Genomic DNA, 16,019 nt, shown 5'->3' with positions numbered 1-16,019 from the left:
CTCTCCCCCCCTCTCATTCCCTCTTCTGACTACCCTTTCTTTCTTAATTTAGGATTTTAATTTCAGTCGTTACATTATTGCTATCCCTTTCCCCCAAGGTTCATGGCTAGTGTATGTGTTGGCTTTGCCCCTCCTAGCCATAGAACGATCAATTTATTGTTTTTATTTTAATTGTCTCCCTTTCCCTAAAGCCAAGTAGAGTAACCCTTATAAGAGTGACTCTCTAGTCAAGTAGGGAAGCTCATATTATGATGCATCCCTCGGGCTAAGTAGAGAAACCTACTTGTGAGTCTCTCTTTAACTTTCTCCCCTCTCTTTTACTTTATTTTTATTTTAGCATTTTTTTCCTTTATTGTTTTTTTTTTTTAAATTACGTGGGTTATTTATTTTCAGTTATTTATTTATTTAATTTTAATTGCGTGGCTTGTGTCTTTAAATTCTTAGATGACGAATGGTTAGGACATTATTTTAGATACATATGTTTAGGACGGTAATTAGAATTAGATCACAACCATTCATCGGTTCACTTTCGCATTATTAAAAGAAATAAAAAAATAAAGTGATTGCTCTCCCTATGTTCGACCAGTAGCTACACTGATCCGTACGCTTACGGTTACATTTTAAATCCCAACAACTACAAAAGAGGAAACCTAGGTTCATGGTATAAAATTGGAACGCACCAGTCTTCACTCCTATGGCGTCATCTTCAAGATCTTTTTCTTGATCCAAATGACTGCATCTTCCACCAGTAATTCCATTTCCATATATCAAACATAGATCTTTATAGTTTGGGAAGGTTCTTGTTCTATATGATCGTGCATGTGGATGTGCCTACATGCATTTTTATCAAATATGAGCTGCAGCTGCTTCAAACAATATAGAAACTTTAGAAGATCTATATTAATATGCCACAAACCTTGATATAAGCATCCCAGACATCATCATCAGCTGTTACTCTATGTTGTATTTCATCCCAGCAAAAACCATTCTGCTCTAGAAGGACTGCAATGTCATTGCAGTACTTCCACAACTTCTTGTACCGATGCCTCAGAACTCTCTTTCCATATTGAGAACTGAATTTTTCATTGAATAAGATTACCATATCTGTCCATGCTTGTTTGTTGAATGTGTGATCAATCTTATTTCCTCTCTTCAACTGGTCTAGCATAAGATCAATAAAATAAAGATCCATTGGTGGTGTCCAGTCTGTCCTTGAGCGCTCATTAGTTGCAAATGCTTGGGTACCTGTTCCTTCCCCTGAAACTTCAAAGATCCTTTCAATGAGTCATGTGTTCGTTTATTAAACCAACATTAAACTTCTAGAAATATTTTATGACTTCGTCAAATACTAGGCAGCAGTTCATAGAAAACCCTGAAGCATAGTCATCATTTTGGGCATACATAGTACACAGCATGTTTAAAAGGAACCCTATGCAAATTTTCCACATAACAAGATCATAGTTCTAAGATAAGTTAACATAGCGCATGCAGTACACATCACCTTAGGTATGTTTCAGAAAAAATTTGCTGAGCAGAAAAGATTATAGTCAGTGATAACAGCACTGCTTCCACGCTATTACAAAATGACACATGAGACTTCAGCTTCATACGGCTCCTCGAAGGCCACAAATAAATCTAAGGATCACTTCGGCAATATGGGCAAAATGAGAGGGAAAAGAAGAGGAGAGAAAATATTCAACAATTGAATTAAGAAATAGGTATGATATTAATCAAATTTGAAAATCAGGAATATCAGAAATATTTTGCATCAAGAATCTAAACAGAGAGTCCTTTTAACATCATTTCAAGAATTAATATAATTCGTACCTCAATATCTTTTAAGTATATTCTGTACATGAGGATGCAATTTTCACAATATAGTGAAAGTCAGCATTTGCAATTAATTTGGAAAACAAAAATCCCTTCACAAACCTAAGACTGTAAGAAGCATATTCACATTAGGTATCTGAAGGAATGTTTGTGCCTTCTGAGTTCTGAGTAGTTAAAAATAAAGTATATAGACAGGTTTTATTATATGGTTGTCCACTTGTCCTGGTCTCAATCCCGGATTGTGGAGCAGTAGTAATTTGACAGCGCCGTTGACCAATGTCAGACCATTAGAAATGTTGACAGCCAGCACAAGATGATCCATATTTATGCAGGACTGGTAGTTACCGTCAGAATCATCGATAGTCAACTGTCTATTAAGTCCGAGCATTTGATCGTTCTAAGCATTTGAACTGAATAGATGATCAGCAACCTCCATACCCTGGCTTAGTCAGAAGATGGACTGCCAGGTCAAGAGGAGCTATAAAGATTATTCATTTAAGAGCAATAAGGAACCACATGCAATGACAGCAACTTGAACATTAATCACTAGGTATAAATAGTTAATGAATTAACCACCACAACAAGAGCAAGATGCATGCGTATATTTATTAGATTTACAGTTCTCATACTAATAGCATCTGCAACTTTGAACAGACCGTTGGAACGCTAACCATCAAGCCAGAGGCCTAACATGCTGGGCAGTTTTAAAGACATTGCTATTCATATTGAAATGAAGAGGTTGAGGTGGCTCAAATACTTGGTATTGAGGAAGAAATGGCATGAACACAGGATTTGGATTTTAGTATTTTTCACCAAAGTGACTTTCTTGAATAAGACTCATATAGAAAAGTGAAACTATATCAGAAACAGGAAATCAGAATCAGTAGTACAGAAGAAGAAGAGAGAGAAGAGAAAGCAAGAAGAAGGAAAGAATAGACTGCCCAGCTTGGAATAGTTTTCTGTGGAGAGAAGTTTTTCTCTACTCTGCGGTTGGATTTCTGGATCCTTATTAGCTGATTTTTTTCACTATTTTACCCCTGAAACAATATAGGTAATACCGATACGATACCGATACTTGAAACCATGGGTACATATGAACAAAATGTAAGAAGAAGAAGAAGAAAGAAATAAAATATTCCAAGTGGTAATGAATTATATCTTCCTACCGTTTGCTAGTCCCCTGTGCCTAAATTCTTATATGCAGGTGCAATGTGGTTATTTGAATAGGAGAAAAAAAAAGGCATACCCAATGCACAAGGCTCCCGCCCCTGCAGGGTCTCGGGAGAGTCATAATGTATACAGCCTTACCGCTGCTTCGCAGAGAGGTTGTTTCCCGACTCAAACCCGCGACCACTTGGTCACAATGGAGCAACCTTACTGTTGCGCCAAGGTCCGCTCTCTGTAGTCATTTGAATAACATTCACCTAAAATTTTCCCTTCTTTTTCTTTCTACTAGGTTTCCCATTGTTTGAGAAATAATAGAAAAACCATCTAAAATTTCACATTTTCCCAATGTGAAGCGTGCATTGAAGTTGAAATTTGGAACTTGAGGTAGATAAAAGAAATTGTAAAAAATCAAAATAATAATAAAAAAAAAAAAAGGGAAAAAACCCTCACCAATTTTTATTGCTTGTAAGTCATCATCATTGTCTACATCATGACTTGAACGGCTGTATCTTCCATCAGCAGTTGCATATCCAAATATCACAAACAAATCATTATAGTTCAAAAGTGTTTTAGTCTTGTAGGACCGTGCATCAGGGTGTACCTGTATACATTGTACACAAGTTAGTTGCAATTGACAACAACATAGTTCTAACTCAGCCTTATCCCAACTAAATGGGGTCGGCTAATTGACAACCACACAGTTAAGGTTCTAAATTTGCATAAAACAAGCAATGCACCTTGATATATGAATCCCAGACAAAATCATCAGCTGTTACCATTTGTCGTGCCTCATCCCAGGCAAACCCACTCTGCTCGAGCAGAATCTTTACATCATTGAATTGCTTCCACAGATTAGTGTACCGACTTTTCAAAACATCCTTGTCATATTGGGATTCAAATTTTGCATTGAACCAAGTAAGCATATCAGTCCATGCTTGTTTGTTGAATGTATGACCAATCTTATTCCCTCTATGCATCTGGTCTAGCATAAGATCAATGAAATAACGTTCCATGGATGGTGTCCAATATGTCCTTGATCGGTCACCAGTGGTTGGGGTTTGGCTGCTCATTCCTTCAACTGCAAATTTAAAAGAAGAAAATGAAAGTAATCATTCCATTCATCCGAACATTTCATTCTTCCAGGCATAAACTAATAGCATTATTCATGCAAACCACTACATGTAAGCTAGATTAAGCACCCTAGTTAAGGTGGATAACAATCCATTAAATAAATCAACACTACTGCTTTGATCCTATGACATTCTAATGGAAAAAGGAACTCAATTACTAAGCACTGCCTGACTCTGATTTTATAATAATACAAGTTGGTCCATGTTTACAGGTATATGTACTCCCAGTTTCACATGATATCATAGATTGAACCAGCGATGAGGTAAGTATCGCAGCTTCATTAGTGTAGGAACACACTAAAAACCATGAAGGAAATAATGGACCTACAAGAATCAGAGTTGAGATAAGATAATAGATCTCCTCAGTAAAAAAAAAAAAAATTAATCTTCAAATTGTGAAGCTCAAATTCAGCCCACAATAAGCAATAGAAAATCTTGATTACATTTTCCTGCTTGGGCTCTGAATTATATTGGGCTCATGATTTTGATGATTAGATGATTACATTAGGTCCCTGATCATCTATTAAAGGCAGCGAGTTCAGCTGCTTCTATATCAGGCTCATTAAAACAGTAAGCTTTGGATGGCTTAAGGTCAGATGCTTAAGAAAAGTCTCATTTCCCCCTTTTTTGGGTAATCCATATTATTGTTGGCTTGTGAGTTTGATTATGAGATGATTAGCTGAGGATGATGTTTATCATTAATGCCATTATACCAATGAGTTCAGTTGCTTCTACTGTGAGCCTATAAAAACAATGAAAGAAGGATGGACTAAGAAATTTTAAAGATTTCCATGGCAAAAATGGATTTTAAAGTCCTGTATTACCATCAGAAGAAATAATTGATTCAACCTTTGTCCCATTTTTCACTCAAGCTGACAATTCTTCCAGAGTAACAATAAGTTCCCTGCTTTGTTGTAAAACCTATTCTAGAAAAATACATCACACTTTTCTATGCCAATAAACAGTTAAATGGAGCTCAAAAACAAACAAAACCTTCAGAATGGCTTCTGAAACCAGAAAGCCATAAATGAAAACCCATCGTATTCCACTAAACCTAGCAAGAACAGGGTCGAATCCAATCTACCCAGAATGGTAAACAAAACAAAGTTGAAGAACACATTGCAGGAGAGCAACAGGAGAACGTAAAGATAAGTATAAATGAGGACATTGCTCACCTCTTCGATTGCGAGGATCGATTTGCATTTTGGCGCCTCAGGGAGGTAGGAGAGGGCAAAGGGTAACCCTACTCCGGAATAGCGGAATGAAACGTATTGGGGTGTTTGGCCGCAAAGGAAACCCCCCCGAAGGTCTTGGATATTCCACATGAAATGACGTTTACTGTGACACGCTCTGGCTCCCACTAGGACAAATATTGGCACACAAATTGCACTAATCCTGACAGTTCATCTCATCCTTTTTGGTTTTTTTTTTTTTTTTTTTTTTTTTCTGTGAAAATCCTTTTTAACCAAACAAGGGGTTTTCGTAGACAGAAGTCTATGATAAAATCTAAAGCTGTGTTTGGTACCCAAAAGAAGAATAGAAAAAGAAAGAAAAAAATATATTTTTTATAGTTTTTTTTCTTCTGTTAATAATTTTTCTTTGCATTTGATATGTCTTCACTTAAGAGAAGATTTCCCTTTTCAAATTCAAAATTCCTCTTGAGCATTATGAAATTTTTGTTTGTTCCCCTGAAAATTTTCTTGCCAAAAACACAAGGACACATGAGAAAATATGAAAACATAATAAGACAAAAAATGAATGATTACACAATAATTTCCTATGTGTCTATCTCTCTCTTAAAATTCAAACTTTTTTGAATTTTTTTCTTTTTTTTTTTTTATTTTCTTATCTTGGTAACCCAAAAAAACATACTCTGTTTATTTTCTCACCATTTTTTCTCTTTTCTTTTATTTTCTTCTCTTGGCTACCAAACATAGCCTTAGGCAATGTTTTTCTCCACTCAGGACCACTATTAGCAAAAACACATTTAAAACTTCATTTTAAACACATTCTCGTTTTTTACCGTTTAAAACACGTTTTCCCGTATGTTTCTCAAAGATACTTAGAAAAACAGCAAACGGCAAGCATTTCCGTTCTAAACACGTTTAAAACGTGTTTAAACATGTTCCCCCTTTTTTTGACGTTTTTTAAGACTTAATTTGTTGAACATAATGTCTACTTAATTAGCCATATTTCTCTCCCGAACTTTAATCCACCTGATTCTTTCGCTAACTTGAAGCTAACTCAATGTCCTATATATATTTCTCATGATATGACCTTTAACTCAATATCAATGTATGGATCCCGAAATTGATATACAAACTAATATGTTTGCTAAAAAATATTTCTAAAATGATGACTACTAATTCAGATTTAACATACATTACTTCAAGAGTGTGTTAATTATGTTGACAACAATGAATAACATCATAGCTAAGTCACATTGCTCAATAAAACTTGGACATCTGTAATATATGAATTTAGAATTGGTAGTAGTGATATTCAATTATATGTCATATAACTTATAATGAGACATGAGATATATATATATATATATATATGCATTAGTGCTGAATACTGTAGTTATTTTGAACATTAGATGTAAGTATTCATGTAATAATTCATTAATTTATACGAGTATAGTACAGTTTTTTTTTATCTTGTTTGTTTAAAGTCTACATGTTTAAAACCCATACTGTTCGTTTCTGTTTTTTTACCGTTCCTGCTTTTTGCTAACAGTGCTCAGGACTAAAAAACCGCCCCCATAGGATTCCAATAGGGTTGGTAGCCTAATGGAAGGAAGCACTTGTCCCATAATCACTCGATTGGGTTGGTTGGTTGGTCGTTGTAGGTTTGAGTTAGCACATATCATTATCGTTTGTTGGTCCTGCGAAAGTGTTGCTTGTCATATGGGGATATTGGCGACCTACGGTGCTGTGATCACTACCATGGAGCACTTTTTTTTCTTTAAAAAAAAAAAAAAAAAAAAAAAAAAAAATTTATCTAGGGTTTTAGTTTGTTCCCCAAACTACCCATTCGATACACCCGGCATTCATATGAACCCACTGGGATGAATAGAAAACTTGGTCTTTTACCATCTATGCAAAACTGAATTTTTTTTTTTTTTCTTTTTTCTATGAAGCAAAAAAAAATACTGACTTTGCTTCGCTAGCTTATCGGCTATAAAAATAATAATTTCATCTTTTTAAAAAACACTACAGTTTTAAATGACAAGAAGATTTTTTTTTTTTTTTTTTTTTTTAAGAGGAAGAGAAAATAAATTACGGAATTGAAGTAAGAACATAGTTGTCCAGTTTAAGGTTGTTTAAAATAAATTACAGAATTTTTTAGTAGGAATTTTGTTCTGCACTTCTCAATTCACCCCTCTTGGGTTTCCCATACGATCTCCACAACTTCTGGTGGGCTTTGATCGGCTTGGGAGAGTTTTGTCAATATCGAGCAAGCATCAATAAAGACATGTTCCGATGTTCGACACCGACTTAAGTTCGTTGCGCGTTGGCAAGATTACATGTGGTTTCGGAATGAAATTTTACCACCAAAAGACTTTTGCTTTTAACGGTTCTATTTTTAACCGAGTTGGGTTTGGCCACCAACTCTAAATTCATTAAAACTCAATTTATTTTTTCTTCGAAAGACTAAATTTGGTGATTCATATGGAATTTTAAAACATTTTTTTTTCAAATACTTTCAAGTCGGGAACTATTTACTTAACGGTATTTTAAAGTGGGTCTCACATGACTAAAATGGTTTTTTTTTTCCTTTCAAACGAGGTGGGGAGAAAAAAAAACTCATTTTCCCAAACCAAATTAGGTATGATGAAATATAGTATCAAAATAATTTATTTGAAAATGGGTGAATTTTAAGTCAATTAAACACATTTTAAACTTATTAACGTGCATTTTGATCATTTCACTTGGGTGATGATCTCCAACATATTTGAGATTATGAGGAACCTCAGCTCCTATACCTTAAAGTAAAATATTTACTTAGTTCTCAAGCACTTGTTTATCATCGCTACCAATGCCCTCTGAGTGACAAAATAAAGTGTCTATAATATGCCACTGTTATTTTACCCTATGGGGCTTACCTTATATTGAATGCAAATCCCAATGAAACTAGACCAAAAACATTTCAAAGATGAGCTTCTTGTTTGGAACTTCAACTTCTCTAGTCATTTAAATGAGATAGGAAAATGTAGCTAAGTGACATGCAAGGTGAAGGTGAAGGTGAAGGTGCGGTTGGGGGTGGGGGTGGGGGGCACTTAGGAAGACAAATTGGTAGCTAGGCAATTAACTTGAAATATATCATAACCTATTGTTATGTTTCACTCCATATCCAAGCATCAGGAATTCAGTTTAAATCTCACTAATCCTCATAAATGTTGATATTGAGTCTTTTTTTTTTTTTTTTTTTCTAAGGTGTCCGAGCCAGCTTACGCTCACTTCAACTAATCCGTGGGGAGACTAGCACAGCAATCCACAGCCACGGTCTCCACTTAAATCGTAGATGCATAGATGAGGAATCGAACCTGAGATCGTGTACCTATCCACACAATCCCTAATTCACCCAAACCATCTGAGCAACCCGCGGATGAGTGCCTTCCTAGTACCTATGTTGTTCTACTAGAAATTTAAAGAAACCAATAAAGTGCACACATGAATAAATGCTCATCAACAATGATATGAATTTATCATTTAAATAAAAAAAAAAAACTGATATAAATATTTTCATCCCTTTAACAAATTATTTAGTCTCTAACCCAACAATCAAAGATTTGTTTTATGTAAAATCCCTCATTAAATTGTTCACAAACTACAAGTTTCCAATTAAACCACTAAAATTTATTTGAAATTATTGATCCAGAAGAAACTGCTAATAAGTCAAAATGGTTTTAACTTAAAACGGATCAAAAAGACAGAAATAAGAGAAGGAGAAGCCCATCAAGCTTGAAAACCTCCTGAGTCTTTACTTATGCTTCAATGCTTCTCTAACTGGCAGAAATGGCAGTCAGTGATCCAGATATGCTGACCCTTCATGGATTCAGATTGAAGATGAAAGCAATTGTTATGGAAATAATGGCCACATGAACGTTTTGAAACAGTTGTATTCCCAGTTGATATATTCTGGTAACAGTATATGCAACTTGTTCTCAAATCTGCAAAACCCATATAACAAATATAAGTTTAAAGGACAAAAAACTAACTAAACAATGTTTATAAAAAAGAGCAACTCAGTGCACGAGGCTCCCGCTACTGCAGGGTTTGGGAGGGACAAGTGTACGTAGCCTTACCCTTTCTTTCACAGAAGAGGCTGTTTCCAAGTTTTGAACATGTGACTAACATGTTGCAATAATGCAACTTAACTATTGTGTCACTTAACTAAACAATGTTTAAATCCAGACTAATTATATTTAGAGGTAGAGAAAGTGAGTGATACCAACAAGATGAGGACGAGGAGGTAATTGGCCAACAAGAAGATTATCATGATTCTGGCGCCATTGGGGTGAAACATTACTTCCAATGTTAGGGTGGAGAAGAGAGGCAGCCATATGCTCATTCTCATGCCCTTGGAACAGAAGATGTCTCACTTCAGCTGGACTTAAGGTATCAGCAATGTTTTCAATTAGCTTCAGTTCATCATATGCTGCATTAATTTAGAGATTAGCTATCTGGAGAAAACCAGTAATAATACTGTTATCACATGCTAAATATATAGCTACTGTAAATGAAAGTTTATGTAAAATCTAAAATCAAATAACCAAACCTTGATGGCATGCTTAAAGAAATTATTGCAACTTTTTCTTAACAAGTATAAAGAGCAACCTAGTGCATGAAGCTCTCACTACTACATCGTCTAGGAGGGGGCAACTGTACGCAGCCTTAGCCCTTGCTTCATAGAAGAGGTTGTTTCAAAGTTTTGAACCTATGACCAACATGTTACAATAATGCAACTTAATTGTTGCGCTGGAGGCTAGCCCACTTTTTACTTAATATGTATATAGTTTGAAAACCTCTCTCTCTCTCTCTCTCTCTCTCTCTCTCTCTCTCTCTCTCCACAAACTACTATTTGCCCTAGCCTTACCCCCTGCTTCATAGAAGAGACTGTTTCAAAGTTTTGAACCTGTCATGACCAACATGTTGCAATAGTGCAACTTAATTGTTGCGCTAGAGGCTAGCCCATTTTTTACTTCACATGTATATAGTTTGAAAACTCCCTCTCTCTCTCTCTCTCTCTCTCTCTCTCTCTCTCTCTCTCTCTCTCTCTCTCTCTCTCTCTCTCTCTCTCTCTCTCTCTCTCCACAATCCACTATTTTGAGCCACATGGCTCAATGATGTGGAAATTTTGACCAACAAAAAATGGGTACCTAGCTCATTAAGCTCTTGCTATGTAAAAATACAAAAAGTCCCACATTGTCTGTGGATGTGCTACTGATTGCACATATATGATGTAGCATCCTTTACATGGTATGTCATGTTTTAAAACTATGAGATACACCTACCAAAGCAAATGATATCATTCCATGGGTTGGACTGGTCATGTGACACTTCACTTGTAGGGTATTGCAGGGTTCGGTGAGCGGTATAGCATATGCAACCTTAACTCTGTGCATTGAGATGTTGTTTCTTGACTTGAACCCGCGGATATTAAATCACAATGGAACAACCTTACTGTTGCACCAAGGTCTCTATATTTCATAAATTTTCAAAGCTTTAATTTGCCACATGACATTATCCATTTGAATTGAAAATTAACAGGGGTTTAAGATCTACATGTCCACAAAATTTGGCCCCATTTAATATGAAATGTGACAAAGCCATTGTTCAAGGAAACCTTTGCAGAACATATATCATTTGACATATTAATAAAGATGTCATAGCCATTGTTTGCATACCTGAAGGAGCTTGAGCTTGGGAACTAGTGCTACCAAAGAGAAACGCCTTTGGCATACTGTAAGCTGAACCCTTAGATCTCTGATCAGCTGCATGATGATCAACAGGAGGAAGTGCTTCATGTGACAAACTAGGACCACTGTAAGGGCTTCCTCCTGCTGCTGCTGATGATGATGATGACACAGTACTTCTGCGACGGTAGGGATAATTGGAATTTGCTGCAGTTGCATAAGTAGCTGAGCTACCATGGTGTTGGACATTATTACTATTATTAATATTAATGTTGCCTCTTTGATCACCAGTAGTGGTCATGGATTGACGACTGAGATCAAAAGGAAGATATGTTCCAAATGTACTTCCTGATGGTGCAGCAATATTACCATTACTACTACTATTACTGCCATGTAGAAAACTAACAGAGTGACCACCACCACCTGATCCTCCTGATGATCTTCTTGTTGTTGTATTAGACTCATTCAGTTCTACTAATCCATCCAATCTGCCTTGTTCTTTGCTATCTTGTTTTTCCATCTCACCTACACAACAATATTCACTACACAATTTACATTCATCACTAATGTTAGATTCATCATTAAGAAGTCAAAGCAATATATACAGAGAACATCATAGGAACATCCCCTACAAGGAATCGACTATGTGGGTTTTTGTCCTCCACATAATTCTATCTGCTGTCATGCTAGACTTGAGCCCTATCACGTACACGATCTCATTTAGTTGGGATAATGTTGTGATTGTTAAAATATCAAGAGGATATCGACAAGGATTATAACAACTTCTTTTCTTTCTTTCTTTCTTTTTTTTATTTTTATTTTTTTACGGAAACATAGTTTGAGGAATCGACAAAATTGGCCTGAATTTGATCAAAAGGGAAAAAATGACCCTATCCTGGGAGTGTAGGGGCTGCACCAGATATTGAGGCGGACAAAATAATCACCGCACCCCCATGAAAAGTGGAAATGCCTACCCTGATGAGGTCTTCAGGTGTACTTCCATTGACTCCCGGACAGAGAACTCTTCCCTATCTAGAAAACTTCCCAAAAGTGCCAAAATGGCAGAACAAGCCTAGGAAGAAGAGCTCCAAAAAGTGAAAGTTGGACGGTAAAACATTGGATCGAGGATCGAATTTGGCCTCCGATCTGAAAATTCACAGATTTTAGGGTAACTTTGCATGAATGGGCCGAAGTCGGAATTGATCACGCCAGATTCACCAATTCAATCAACCGATCTACGGATCGCTTGTTGTTGAAACTTAAAGTGGGAGTCATTGATGACACAAATTTATTTATTAAACTATGGGATGACACAGGGTTTCATCACTAGTGGTGAAAGGTTTCGCACAAAAATCATCTACGGGGAGACAATGAGCTGATAAATGTATCCCGGGCCCTATGGGCCCTTACAACCGTTGAATCCTCACTGTCACTCACATTTGAGTATAAGAATTTCTTCCTCTCTTGCATGGCTGAAAGAAAACTGAGAGAGAGAGAGGGAGAGAGAGAGAGAGCGCACAAATATTCTCTACTACGAAGGATGAAATCACATGAAGCCTATATTAACCTCACGAAAGAATAAATATTATACTGGAAAACATAAAAGGTACGTACCTGTCTCAGTGTTTAGGTGTTGTAGGTGAGGTTCTAGCTACCTAGCTTCTATCCCCTTCTTCTTCTTCTTCTTCTTCTCCTTCTCCTTCTCCTTCTTATAGTTACTCTTCCTCTACTCCTCTTCTCGTTTCTTCTTCTTTGGTTTAGAGAATAAAGGAAACTGTTTGGTAAGATTAATTACCCAAGAATACTTGCCAAATGGGTGACCAACTTCCTAAATGGGTGATGAAAGGGATTGTATTTCCTTATTCACCTAAACTTCCTTATATAGAGACCATTCAATGTTATAAGTATCAATATGGAAACAATAGTGAGACGAGTGAGTCTATTTCCTTTTTTTTTATTTTAATTATAATTATTATGAACCCAGAGAGAACCAAAGCACCCAAGATTTTATGGGATCTCTAGTCTTAATTATTTTCTATTTTAAGGTAAAGGGTTCTCTCAACAAGCAGCATTTTTTTTTTTTAAATATATATAAAGCAAGCTGCATAATCGGGTGTGAGACCGATATGATACCGATCCTGGTTCAGTTAGATCAGATCGGATCAATCACTTTTACCTTTGCTTCTCATAAAAAAATATTTTTTTTGTACGCTTTTACCCCTAATACCGATACGATACCTGATCATGGATTGGCCAAGTATTGGTATCAGTCACAGACAATATCGGCACGATACAATTGATACCTAAATCCATGGGTGTGACCGAACTGTTTCAGACATAAGAGGGTAGCAAAGTCATTTTATGTAAGAAGAAGAAGACGGGGAGAGAGAGAGAGAGAGAGAGAGAGAGAGAGAGAGAGATTGTGTGTCAGCGAATTCTACACTGGCGACTCAGATAATTTTTTTCCAATAATATTTTAAAGGAAAAATATCACTAATCGAGGATGCCAACGAACCCTCCACTGGCAGCTCGAATATTAAGGGAAAAATATCGATAACCGAGGGTGCCAACAAACCCTACACTGGCAACTCGAATAACATTTTTCCATAATATTTTAGAGAACAAAGATCGCTACCTAAGGATGCTAACGCACCCTCCATTGGTAGGTCAAATAAATTCTTTCCATAATATTTTAGGGGAAAGATCGCTACTGGCTGGTTGTTCACCCTTACACCGAGGCTTAAAGGGTATGTAGGTAGCTTTTTAAATCTACCATCAAATCCAGGAGTCAACCCTGAATAAGCGGTGAAAACTTCCAAGCTGGAACACAGTAGAGATAGAGGGAATTTCCAGTGGAGCTATGAAACGTGTAGAAATCAGAAATAATATCAAAGGCGACAAAGGATAGTAAGAAGACCACCCTGTCCTTGATTGTTCCCCACACTAATGCAGTAGCCACACAACTAAGTTGCGAACCCAACCCGTAATTTAATGAGATAATTTCCTAGAACTATTAAATAAGAAAAAATAAAACTACAATTTTTTTTTTTTTTTTTGGTGAAGCAAAACAAATAAGTTTACAAGAAGAGTAAATGTAAAACAAAGTCAACGTTGTTTTGTATTTATTATTATTATTATTATTATTATTATTATTATTATTATTATTATTATTATTATGTAAATCTAGAAAATTTTCCCTATTTTAATCACTCTTAATCCCAAACCTCACTCCATCCATTATGAGGACTTGATCATCCAATACCTCGTTAAAATCAGCTAGTAGTACAGTGAACACTACTCATTTGGAAATTTTAACTTTTGGATAATAGATTAAGGTCGAGATTAGGCATCTATAAATATTAAAACCAAAGTCAGTAGGGTACTTAAATTTTAATTACATGTATCTTACAGTAAAAAATACATATAATTACATATATTAATATTAAAACCAAACTCAGTTTGGCATTTACTCCATGTAATTAAAATTTGGTTTTATTATTTGTCCAAAAAATGATAGATTTTCCGTATTGTCATTTATGATTTAAGTCATTTAACACGTTTTTCTATTATTGTCCAAGAAAGATAGATTTTTCGTATCTGTTAGATAATCTTTTCTTGGGCTGAAATTTCGCACATGAAGTGAGGCTGGTGTGGACAATAGGTGTTTTTTTTTTTTTTTTTTTTTTTTCAGAAGTCGATTTTAGGTATCGGAATTGGGTCGGCCGTATGGGTTGTATATATTTTATTGGTTTCCGCTGAGATCAATCTTGAAACTTGACTGATTTGGGATTGGGTATCGATATCAGAGCAGGGTAAAATCATAAAAAGAATACCTATTTTTTTATTGAAAAGTAAAGATAAATTTGACCAATTAGATTGATAGTGGATACATGCCAATCAGGATCAATATAATACCAATACAGATACAAATAACTAAATCCATGATTTGTCTCATCTAATCCATAGTTGGAAAATCAGGTTGTTAAGTTGACTTGAATCGACTTGGTCCTTTTCAAAATCTGGTGAGTCCGGTGAGTGAAAGCTGGTCAGGGTAAGTGAATTTTTTTCCCTGTAAGTTTTATAGTATCTTTCTTGTTTGCCTACTCCTCCTCCTCCTCTAAGGACTATGGGCAATTACTGCTTCACATATGAGAAGAAAAAAAATGACTTTGTTTAGTTGTAAGCTAAGTTTATGGTCCATTAAAAAAAATTAAACTTGGTGAGTTTCACATGACTTGGATGAAAACACTGAATATATAAAATAGACTGACTTGAATTTGATCTAATCATTTCAGATAATTTAATACTTTAGTTCACTGGTTAACAACTTTTCGGATCTATGTAGCCGACCCCATTTATTTTTGAGATAAGATTATAATTATTGTTGTTGTTGTTGTTATAATTTTCCTCTTGACCAACTTAGAGTAGGCTAAAATTTGATGTGTGGAAGAGGCATTGAGGTCTACTTGTTCAAAAAATCTTAGCTCCATCAAAGGGCTTTTTTTTTTTTTTTTTTTGGTAAAGAAACAAAATGTTATCCCAAAAAATGGTCAAGGAGGAACTCCTGCTGATATATGAGTTATTTACAAGAAAAAGTGGGTGTGAGTCCACCATGTATGAGAACGATAAAATTTAAGAGCACCACTTGCAAAGAAGTGAGCTTCCTTGTTAGAACTGCATGGAATGAAACAAAATCTAGAGAAAGCACATAAATATCATCAACTATTTCCAAGGTTGCCTAATCAAGAGAGGTAGAGATTCCGTTGAGAGCCTAAATAACAGGTTGGCAACCAAAAAAGATCGACTAATATTTTAATATATATATAAGCAGTCTACAAGAATGGCAATAAGACTATATATGTCACACCCCGTTCGCACTGAACCGGAGCGGTGACCGAGTTAACACCGGTTAACCCAAACCTGCCAGGATCATCAGACACTGTATTCCACCACAGCATACACACACTAAA

The 16,019-nt window shown here is 35.7% G+C and overlaps 2 protein-coding genes across 7 annotated transcripts in view; both read right to left on the bottom strand.

The window, feature by feature from the left end:
• LOC122070941 overlaps positions 1-5,442 on the bottom strand; it is a 19,046-nt gene extending 13,604 nt beyond the window's left edge. Inside the window, exons 1-5 of one of the 4 annotated variants that reach the window (XM_042635189.1) lie at positions 5,303-5,442; positions 3,735-4,075; positions 3,448-3,598; positions 917-1,263; positions 681-831 (exon numbers count right to left, since the gene is read on the bottom strand). In XM_042635189.1, coding sequence (XP_042491123.1) covers positions 681-831; positions 917-1,263; positions 3,448-3,598; positions 3,735-4,075; positions 5,303-5,330 — 1,018 coding nt within the window. In that variant the 5' untranslated portion in view covers positions 5,331-5,442. The other 3 variants (XM_042635187.1, XM_042635188.1, XM_042635190.1) reach the window with 3 other exon arrangements.
• Positions 5,443-8,894: 3,452 nt separating this feature from the next.
• Positions 8,895-12,823, bottom strand: LOC122070968 (GATA zinc finger domain-containing protein 7-like). 3 transcript variants are annotated; one of them, XM_042635228.1, is made up of 4 exons: positions 12,664-12,823; positions 11,041-11,591; positions 9,585-9,740; positions 8,895-9,303 (listed from the first exon to the last, which is right to left on the bottom strand). In XM_042635228.1, the coding sequence occupies exons 2-4, from the start codon at positions 11,567-11,569 to the stop codon at positions 9,125-9,127; spliced, it is 864 nt and encodes a 287-aa protein (XP_042491162.1). In that variant the 5' UTR covers positions 11,570-11,591; positions 12,664-12,823; the 3' UTR covers positions 8,895-9,124. The 3 variants fall into 3 exon arrangements, with proteins under 3 accessions (XP_042491162.1, XP_042491160.1, XP_042491161.1); XM_042635226.1 differs by having other exon boundaries at positions 9,585-9,791; positions 12,664-12,816; XM_042635227.1 differs by having other exon boundaries at positions 9,585-9,791; positions 11,041-11,574; positions 12,664-12,815.
• Between the last annotated feature and the right edge of the window lie 3,196 nt (positions 12,824-16,019).

This window comes from Macadamia integrifolia, unplaced genomic scaffold (genome assembly GCF_013358625.1).
Source record: "Macadamia integrifolia cultivar HAES 741 unplaced genomic scaffold, SCU_Mint_v3 scaffold_15A, whole genome shotgun sequence".
Taxonomy (NCBI): Eukaryota; Viridiplantae; Streptophyta; class Magnoliopsida; order Proteales; family Proteaceae; genus Macadamia; species Macadamia integrifolia.
Note: the sequence above shows the minus strand (reverse complement) of the source record. Positions and strands in the feature narration are given on the sequence as shown.

Excerpts from the sequence above, each read along its gene's own strand:
- LOC122070968 (XM_042635226.1), bottom strand. The coding sequence starts at position 11,569 with ATGGAAAAACAAGATAGCAAAGAACAAGGCAGATTGGATGGATTAGTA. Across the intron at positions 9,792-11,040 it reads CCAAGCTCAAGCTCCTTCAG|CATATGATGAACTGAAGCTA; the intron begins GTATGCAAACAA and ends AAATTAATGCAG. Across the intron at positions 9,304-9,584 it reads TCCTCGTCCTCATCTTGTTG|ATTTGAGAACAAGTTGCATA; the intron begins GTATCACTCACT and ends TGGGTTTTGCAG.